This window comes from Phocoena phocoena, chromosome X (genome assembly GCF_963924675.1).
Source record: "Phocoena phocoena chromosome X, mPhoPho1.1, whole genome shotgun sequence".
Taxonomy (NCBI): domain Eukaryota; kingdom Metazoa; phylum Chordata; class Mammalia; order Artiodactyla; family Phocoenidae; genus Phocoena; species Phocoena phocoena.
This window is the reverse complement of record NC_089240.1, coordinates 49,502,531-49,513,454: the sequence shown is the minus strand read 5'-3', so window position 1 is coordinate 49,513,454 and position 10,924 is coordinate 49,502,531. Positions and strand designations below refer to the sequence as shown.

The window sequence follows — 10,924 nt, the reverse complement described above, 5'->3', positions numbered from 1 at the left end:
GGCATTTTTCACTAAACCGGAACAAAAATTTCACAGTTTGTATGGAAAAAAAAAGACCCCAGATAGCCAAAGTAGTCTTGAGAACAACAAACGGAGCTGGAAGAATCAGGCTCACTGTCTTCAGACTACACTACAAAGCTACAGTAATCAAGACAGTATGGCACAAAAACAGAAAGATAGACTAATGGAAGAGGATAGAAAGCCCAGAGATAAACCCACGAACATATGGTCACCTTATCTTTGGTTAAGGAGGCAGAAAGGTACACAGCAGAAAGGACAGCATCTTCAATAAGTGGTGCTGGGAAAACTGGACAGGTAAATGTAAAAGTATGAGATTAGATCACTCCCTAACACCAGACACAAAAATAAGGTCAAAATGAATAAAACCCTAAATTTAAGGCAAGAAACTTTCAAACTCTTAGAGGAAAACATAGGCAAAACTCATTATGACATAAATCAAAGCAAGATCCTTTTTGACCCACCTCCTAGACAAATGGAAATAAAAACAAAAATAAACAAAAGGGACCTAATGAAACATCAAAGCTTTTGCACAGCAAGGGAAACCATGAAAAAGATGAAAATACAACCTCAGAATGGGAGAAAATATTTGCAAATGAAGCAACTGACAAAGGATTAATCACCAAAATTCATAAGCAGCTCATGCAGCTCAATAACAAAAAAACAAACAACCCAATCCAGAAATGGGCAGAAGACCTAAATAGACATTTCACCAGAGAAGATATACAGACTGCCAACAAACACATGAAAGAATGCTCAACATCATTAATCATTAGATAAATGCAAATCAAAACTACAATGAGATATCATCTCACACCAGTCAGAATGGCCATCATCAATACATCTAGAAACAATAAATTCTGGAGAGGGTGTGGAGAAAGGGGAACACTCTTGCACTGCTGGTGTAGATGTGAATTGGTATGGTCACTAAGAAGAACAGTATGGAGGTTCCTTAAAAAACTACAAAGAGAAATACCATATGACCCAGCAATCCCACTACTGGGCTAATAACCTGAGAAAACCAAAATTCAAAAAGAGTCATGTACGAAAATGTTCATTGTAGCTCTGTATACAATAGCCTGGAGATGTAAACAACCTAAGCGTCTATCATTGGATGAATGGATAAAGAAGATGTGGCACATATATACAATGGAATTTTACTCAGCCTTAAAATAAAATGAAATTGAGCTATTTGTAATGAGGGGTATTGACCTAGAGTCTGTCATACAGAGTGAAGTAAGTCAGAAAGAGAAAAACAAATACCATATGCTAAAACATATATATGGAATTTAGGGGAAAAAATGTCATGAAGAACCTAAGGGTGAGACAAGAATAAAGAAACAGACCTACTAGAGAATGGACTTGAGTATATGGTGAGGGGGAAGGGGAAGGTTCTACAAAGCAAGAGGGACGCATGGACATAGATACACTACCAAACGTAAGTTAGATATTTACTTGGAAGCAGCCGCATAGCACAGGGAGATCAGCTCAGTGCTTTGTGACTACCTGGAGGGGTTAGATAGGGAGGGTGCGAGGGAGGGAGACGCAGGAGGGAGGAAATATGGGAATATATGTATATGTATAACTGATCCACTTTGTTATAAAACCAAACAAACACACCATTGTAAAGCAATTATACTTCAATAAAGATGTTAAAAAATGAATTAATTTTAAAAAAGCAGCAAGGGGTAAACAACAAATAACACACAAGGGAATCCCCATAAGGTTAACAACTGATGTTTCAGCACAAACTCTTCAATCCAGACGGGACTGGCAAGATATATTTAAAGTGATGAAGGAGAAAAACCTACAACTAAGATTATTCTACCCAGCAAGGATCTGATTCAGATTTGAAGGAGAAATTAAAGCCTTTACGGACAAACAAAAGTTGAGAGAGTTCAGCACCACCAAACCAGATTTACGACAAATGCTAAAGGATCTTCTCTAGGCAAGAAACACAAGAGAAGGAAAGGACCTACAATAACAAACCCAAGACAAATAAGAAAATGGGAATAGGAACATACATATTTAAAATTACCTTAAATGTAAATGGATTAAATGCTCCCACCAAAAGATACAGACTGGCTGAATGGATACAAAAACAAGACCCATATATATGCTGTCTACAAGAGACCCACTGCAGACCTAGAGACACATACAGACTCAAAGTGAGGGGATTGAAAAAGATTTCCGTGCAAATGTAAACCAAAAGAGACCTGGGGTAGCAAATCTCATATCGGACATAATAGACTTTAAAATAAAGACTATTAGAAGAGACAAGTAAGGACACTACATAGTGATCAAGAGATCGATCCAAGAAGAAGATATAAAAATTGTAAATATTTATGCACCCAACACAGAACCACCTCAAAACATAAGGTAAAAACTAACAGCCATAAAAGGGGAAGTCAACAGTAACACATTCATAGTAGGGGAATTTAACACCCCACTTTCACCCATGGACAGATCATCCAAAATGAAAATAAATAAGGAAACACAAGCTTTAAATGGTACGTTAAAAAAGATGTACTTAATTGATATTTATAGGACACTCAATCCAAAAACTACAGAATACACATTTTTCTCAAGTGCTCATGGAAGATTCTCCAGGATAGATCATATCTCGGGTCACAAATCAAGCCTTGGTAAATTTAAGAAAATTGAAATTGTATCCAGTCTCTTTTCCAACCACAATGCTATGAGACTAGATATCTAGTACAGGAAAAGATCTGTAAAAAATACAAACACATGGAGGCTAAACAATACACTACTTAATAACGAGGTGATCACAGAGGAAAACAAAAAATACCTAGAAATAAATGACAATGCAGACACGACGACCCAGAACCTATGGGATGCAGCAATAGCAGTTCTAAGAGGGAAATTTGTAGCAATGCAATCCTACCTTAAGAAACAGGAAACATCTTGAATAAACATCCTAACCTTGCGCCTATAGCAAATAGAGAAAAAGAATAAAATAACCCACACGTTAGCAGAAGGAAAGAAATCATAAAAATCAGATCTGAAATAAATGAAAAGGAAATGAAGGAAATGATAGCAAAGAGCAATAAAAAAAAAAGCTGGTTCTTTGAGAAGATAAACGAAATAGATAAACCATTAGTCAGACTCATCAAGAAAAAAAGGGAGAAGACTCAAATCAATAGAATTAGAAATGAAAAAGGAGAAGTAACAACTGACACTGCAGAAATAAAAAAGATCATGAGAGATTACTAAAAGCAGCCCTATGCCAATAAAAAGGACAATCTGGAAGAAACGGACAAATTCTTAGAAATGCACAACCTGCCAAGACTGAATCAAGAAGAAATAGAAAATATGAACAGACCAATCACAAGCACTGAAATTGAAACTGTGATTAAAAATCTTCCAGCAAACAAAAGCCCAGGACCAGATGGCTTCACAGGTGAATTCTATCAAATATTTAGAGAAGATCTAACACCTATCCTTCTCAAAGTCTTCCAAAATATAGCAGAGGGATGAACACTCCCTATCATTCTATGAGGCCACCACCACCCTGATACCAAAAACAGGCAAGGATGTCACAAAGAAAGAAAACTACAGGCCGATCTCACTGATGAACATAGATGCAAAAATCCTCAAGAAAATACTAGCAAACAGAATCCAACAGCACATTAAAAGGATCCTACACCATGATCAAGTGGGGTTTATTCCAGGAATGCTAGGATTCTTCAATATACGCAAATCAATCAACGTGATACACCATATTAATAAACCTAAGGATGAAAACCATAGGATCATCTAAATAAATGCCGAGAGAGCTTTCGACAAAATTCAACACCCATTTATGATAAAGACCCTGCAGAAAGTAGGCATAGAGAGAAATTTCCACAACATAATAAAGGCCATATATGACAAGCCCACAGCTAACATCATCCTCAATGGTGAAAAACTGAAAGCGTTTCCACAAAGATCAGGAACAAGACAAGGTTGCCCACTCTCACCACTCTTATTTAGCCTAGTTTTGGAAGTTTTAGCCACAGCAATCAGAGAAGAAAGTGAAATAAAAGGAATCCAAATCGGAAAGAAGAAGTAAAGCTGTCTCTGTTTGCAGATGACATGGTACTCTACATAGAGAATCCTAAAGATGCTACCAGAAAACTACTAGAGCTAATCAATTAATTTGGTCAAGTAGCAGGATACAAAATTAATGCACAGAAATCTCTGGCATTCCTATACACTAATGATGAAAATCTGAAAGTGAAATCAAGAACACACTCCCATTTACCATTGCAACAAAAAGAATATACCTAGGAATAAACCTACCTAAGGAGACAAAAGACGTGTATGCAGAAAATTATAAGACACTGATGAAAGAAATTAAAGATGATACAAATAGATGGAGAAATATACGATGTTCTTGGATTGGAATGATCAACATTGTGTAAATGACTCTACTACCCAAAGCAATATACAGATTCAATGCAATCTCTATCAAATTACCACAGGCATTTTTCACAGAACTGGAACAAAAAATTTTCACAATTTGTATGGAAACACAAAAGACCCCGAATAGCCAAAGCAATCTTGAGAATGAAAAATGGAGCTGGAGGAATCAGGCTCCCTGGCTTCAGACTATACTACAAAGCTACAGTAATCAAGACAGTATGGTACTCGCACAAAAACAGGAATATAGATCAATGGAACAGGATAGAAAACTCAGAGAGAAACCCATGCACATATGGTCACCTTATCTTTGATAAAGGAGGCAGGAATGTACAGTGGAGAAAGAACAGCCTCTTCAGTAAGTGGTGCTGGAAGAACTGGACAGGTACATATAAAAGTATGAAATTAGATTACTCTCTAACACCATACACAAAAATAAGCTCAAAATGGATCAAACACCTAAATGTAAGGCCAGAAACTATCAAACTCTTAGAGGAAAACATAGGCAGAACACTCTATGACATAATTCATAGCAAGATCCTTCTTGACCCACATCCTAGACTAATGGCAATAAAAACAAAAATAAAGCAATGAGACCTAATGAAACTTCAAAGCTTTTTCACAGCAAAGGAAATCATAAACAAGACCAAAAGGGCTTCCCTGGTGGCGCAGTCATTGAGAGTCCGCCTGCCTATGCAGGGGACACGGCTTCATGCCCCAGTCCATGAAGATCCCACATATCGTGGAGCGGCTGGGCCTGTAAGCCATGGCCGCTGAGCCTGCACGTCCGGAGGCTGTGCTCTGCAACGAGAGAGACCACAACAGTGAGAGGGTCGCATACCGCAAAAAAAAAATACAAGACCAAAAGACAACTCTCAGAATGGTAGAAGATATTTGCAAATGAAGCAACTGACAAAGGATTAATCTCCAAAATTTACAAGCAGCTCATGCAGCTCATTAGCAAAAAACAAACAATCCAATCCAAAAATGGGCACAAGACCTAAATAGAAATTTCTCTAAAGAAGATATACAGGCTGCCAACAAACACATGTAAGAATGCTCAATATCCTTAATGATTAGAGAAATGCCAATCAAAACTAGAACGAGATATCATCTTACACTGGTCAGAATGACCATCATCAAAAAATCTAGAAACAATAAATGCCTGAGAGGGTGTGGAGAAAAGGGGACAGTCTTGCACTGCTGGTGGGAATATGAATTGGTACAGCCACTATGGAGAACAGTATGGAGGTTCCTTAAAAAACTACAAATAGAACTACCATATGACCCAGCAATCCCACTACTGGGCATATACCCTGAGAAAACCATAATTCTAAAAGAGTCATGTACCAAAATGTTCATTGCAGCTCTATTTACAATAGCCAGGAAATGGAAGCAACCTAAGTGTCCATCATCGGATGAATGGATAAGAAGATGTGGCACAGGGCTTCCCTGGTGGCACAGTGGTTGAGAGTCCGCCTGCCGATGCAGGGGACACGGGTTCGTGCCCCGGTCCGGGAGGATCCCGCGTGCCGTGGAGCGGCTGGGCCCGTGAGCCATGGCCGCTGAGCCTGCGCGTCCGGAGCCTGTGCTCCGCAACGGGAGAGGCCACAACAGTGAGAGGCCCGCGTACCGCAAAAAAAAAAAAAAAAAAAAGAAGATGTGGCACATATTTACAATGGAATATTACACAGCCATAGAAAGAAATGAAATTGAGCTATTTGTAATGAGGTGGATAGACCCAGAGTCTGCCATACAGAGTGAAGTAAGTCAGAGAGAGAAAGATAAATACCGTATGCTAACACATATATATGGAATTTAAGGGGAAAAAATGTCATGAATAACCTAGGGGTAAGAAAGGAATAAAGACACAGACCTACTAGAAAACGGACTTGAGGATATAGGGAGGGGGAAGGATGAGCTGTGACAAAGCAGGAGAGAGGCATGGACATATATACACTACCAAACGTAAGGTAGATAGCTAGTGGGAAGCAGCCGCATAGCACAGGGAGATCAGCTCGGTGCTTTGTGACCGCCTGGTGGGGTGAGTTAGGGAGGATGGGAGGGAGGGAGACGCAAGAAGGAAGAGATATGGGAACATATGTATATGTATAGCTGATTCACTTTGTTATAAAGCAGAAACTAACACACCATTGTGAAACATTTATACCGCAATAAAGACGGAAAAAAAAAAGAAAGAAAGAAAATGTGGTACATATATACAATGGAATATTAGCCATACAAAGAAACGAAATTGATCTATTTGTCATGAGGTGGATGGACCTAGAGTCTGTCATACAGAGTGAGGTAAGTCAGAAGAGAAAGACATATACCGTATGCTAACACATATATATGGAATTTAAGAAAAAAATGTCATGAAGAACCTAGCGGTAAGACAGGAATAAAGACACAGACTACTAGAAAATGGACTTGTGGATATGGGGAGGGGGAAGGGTAAGCTGTGACAACACGAGAGAGTGGCATTGACATATACACACTATCAAACATAAAATAGATAACTAGTGGGAAGCAGCCGTATAGCACAGGGAGATCGGCTTGGTGCTTTGTGACCACCTAGAGGGGTGGGATAGGGAGGGTCGGAGGGAGGGAGATGCAAAATGGCAGAGGTATGGGAACATTTGTGTATGTATAACTGATTCACTTTGTTATAAAGCAGAAACTAGCACACCATCGTAAAGCAATTATACTCCAATAAAGATGTAAAAAAATAAAGTCATGAAGAACCTAGGGGTAAGATGGGAATAAAGACACAGATCTACTACAGAATGGACTAGAGGAAATGGGGAGTGGGAAGGATAAGCTTTGACAAAGTGAGAGAGTGGCATGGACATATATACACTACCATACTTAAAATAGATAGGTAGATGGAAACAGCCCTATAGCACCAGGAGATCAGCTCGGTGCTTTGTGACCACCAAGAGGGTTGGGATAGGGAGGGTGGGAGGGAGGGAGACACAAGAGGGAAGAGATATGGGAACATATGTATATGTGTAATTGATTCACTTTGTTATAAAGCAGAAACTAACACACCATTGTAAAGCAATTATACCCCAATAAAGATGTTAAGGGAAAAAATGATGTAAAAAAAAATAACACCATAATGAGATATTACTTCACACCCACTATCATGGCTGTAATGAAAACAAAAATGTTTGAATATCTTCTAATATAAGTCTTTCTCCATAGATTTATGATCTCACAGTGTTGAGATACGAATTTCTTGTTATAACTGTAATAATTGTTTTCATTATAAGTTTGTGTCTAGATTATTCTGTTCAAAAGAACAGATTAATCATTCGTATGCAAGCATCATTTTATAAGTATTTTTTAAAAAAACTAAACATGTGAAGGTGGGAAGGAATGGTTAAACTGTGAAAATATCCTTGTGCTGATTCTAGTGAAGCCACTATAAGTCATGTTTCAGACAATATCTCATAACCTGATTAAACACTTATTCTATATGGAAAAGGGCATGCCATGAAAATGCATACGCACAATTATTCCAGCTTTGTAAGAGCGTATTAACAAGGCAATGGAAAGTGTTAATATTTGACTATGAGTCCTGTGGAATGGGAGGTGGGTTTATAGTTGATTATTTTCTTCTTCATGTCAATTTGCTAAACTGTACACCGTGCCCACATTGCCCATACAATTCCTGTGCAATCAGTGAAAAAGAAAAAAAAAATTATCCTCAACAAGTCCGGGAGTACAAGTCAGTAAAAATTACTGAGAGACTGGGTCAAGATGGCAGACTGAGCACTAGTGCATTTCTCTCCTACCTCAAATTCCCTTAAATGACAGAAAAGACAGTTTTCTGTATATAAAGAATAACTCCAGAATGACAGGGGGAAAGGAAAGGGCAAATTCCTGGAGGATGAAAAGCAGATGGATCAGGGGTACTGAGGTAAGGATAAGGGTGGGGGTGGGGAGACTGGGGGCCCAGAACTGAAGAGGGGGCGCAAGGCGATTGGGGAGGGGATTTGTTGGTCAGGCGGCTCCAGATTTTGGGAAAGGGGCGGGGCAAGGAACCAAAGAGCGCCTCCCAGGCCCAGGGCAGGGTCGGACAAGAGAGTTGGCGGGCGAGGTGCGGGGTGGGGGGCGGGGGGGCGGGTGATTTGCTGGGCAGGAAGGGGAGGCCTCTCTCCTGGCCGGAAGCTGTGCTATACGGAAAAGAGGGAGGAGACTGCGGCGACTGCAGCGGCTAGTGAGAACCTGATGTGGCAGAGGGGCCGCTGCTGCCAACAGGGAGCGGAGGGCCCGCGAGCCGAGTGCTGGAGACACTGCCGCCATCCTGTTTGCCTGTGCAGCAGCCCACTTGACACGCTCCTCTCCTAAGGATCCTCCCTCTCAGCTCTTGCAAGCACCTGGCTCGTCGTCTGCTGGTCCTCCTTTGACACAGGCTCACCGCGGAGGCAGCAGCGAGGTGCCCGATTTGGGCACGCGAGGCCCGCTATCCCCGGCCTGGGGGAATCTGTGTCCCCTGGCCTGGACAGTGTTGGACGCAGGGCGGGAGGAATAGGGGGGTGCCCCCTATTTCTTTGACTGTAACCGCAACTCCTTCACGCTACCATAGCCTGAACTAGCTGGGGAGGAAGGTTACTGCAGGCACACAGCCAGAATGCCTTGATTTCCAGCCTTTCCGCATAGATTTCGGGAAAAACTTAGGCGTGGGTGCACAGAATGCACTAATTAGGAGGAAAAGTTCATCGTGTCATGCATTGAATTTATTTTTTCTTGATTTCCTTTCTTGGTCCTCCTTGCTACTGTGTTCCGCGCAGGCATGAAGACCCCGCTTGGAAAAGCAGCTGCAGGGCAGCGGTCCAGGACAGGCGCAGGACATGCCAGTGTGTCTGTGACCGTGATGAAGAGAAAGGCTGCACACAAGAAGCATAGGAGCAGACCCACCTCCCAGCATCGGAGGAACATCGTAGGCTGCAGAATTCGGCATGGATGGAAAGATGGAGATGAACCTCTAACACAGTGGAAGGGAACCGTTCTGGATCAGGTACCTGTAAATCCCTCTCTGTATCTTATCAAATATGATGAATTTGACTGTGTTTATGGATTGGAACTTCACAGAGATGAAAGAGTGTCATCACTTGAAATCCTTCCTAATAGAGTTGCATCATCTAGAATCAGTGATACACACTTGATAGAAATTATGATTGGCAAAGCAGTGGAACATATTTTTGAGACAGAGGAAGGTTCCAAAAATGAATGGAGGGGGATGGTCTTAGCTCAGGCACCTGTCATGAACACATGGTTTTACATTACCTATGAGAAAGATCCTGTATTATATATGTACCAGCTCTTAGATGATTATAAAGATGGTGACCTACACATCCTTCCAGATTCCAATGATTCTCCTCTCGCAGAGAGGGAGCCAGGAGAAGTCATAGACAGCCTAGTAGGCAAACAGGTGGAATATGCCAAGGAGGATGGCTCCAAGAGAACTGGCATGGTCATTCATCAGGTGGAAGCAAAACCCTCTGTGTACTTCATCAAATTTGATGATGATTTCCATATCTATGTCTATGATTTGGTAAAAACATCTTAGAGGTCATTTTGAAATTTGCCAAATATGTGAGACTGTTTGTAAAATCTGAACACACAAGAAGTCTGGATTGCTTTACAGTTTGTAAGAACCATATTCTCCCCCTTTTTCACACTTTTGCCTGGCAAAAAATTGGAACTTCCACCCTCTCAGACATTTTTTGAAGAAACCTTTTGCCTTTATCTCCAACCGTTTTACCGGTTCCTCCCCACAGAAGAATGATTGACTTAGCTAATTAGTGAGAGGGGTAAAGTCTGACATCCATTGGCCCATATTTTTATCTTGGGTGGTGTTAATAGGCTAAAGGTAGCTGAACACCTCTTGCCTCATTCTTTTGGGCATTTGGACAATCTGCACTCACTGAAGTGTGAAGCTTCCTGAGATATGCAATGTGGCTGGCTGGATAAATTTCTTTGCAATTCAACCCTCCCCTTAGGGCTGGCTGGGTTAGTGTCTTTGCAATTCAACCCCTCCCCTTCAAAAGTCTAATATGGGGAGGAATGGGAAGCTTATTTTGGTCTTCTGTCTAAGTTACATTTTAAATTCTAACTATACTGAAAGTAAGGCTAATATTTTGTTCCATTTCTGATTCTTGCACCTATTACTAAACTTGGTTTGGAAATCAAGAGGGTAATTATTTTGCACTTTAGTACATAAGCATAGGCTGAGAAACCTTACAAAATTGTTAAGAGGGCAAGCATTTGGGAACCAAACCGCAAGTGGAGAAATCACGGTTGGTCATTAATGGCATTAGGATTTCTGTTGTCTACAATAGCTCTGGTTGGTACCTGCAGACAAGGAGTGGGTTTTTACAGACAAAGCCTGTGCAGGCAGACTTTAGCACAATTGGGCTTTGCCAGCCCAATAGAGCATTAGGCCGGGCTGTAGCTCTAGTCCTCAGTCACAGGA

The 10,924-nt window shown here is 40.9% G+C and overlaps 1 protein-coding gene across 1 annotated transcript; it reads left to right on the top strand.

Annotated features, from left to right (window-relative positions):
* The first annotated feature begins 9,241 nt into the window (after positions 1-9,241).
* On the top strand, positions 9,242-10,018 carry LOC136142510 (spindlin-3-like). The gene is made up of 2 exons (XM_065900711.1): positions 9,242-9,466; positions 9,770-10,018. Exons 1-2 carry the CDS (start codon positions 9,242-9,244, stop codon positions 10,016-10,018), a joined length of 474 nt encoding a protein of 157 aa, XP_065756783.1.
* The last annotated feature ends 906 nt before the right edge of the window (positions 10,019-10,924 follow it).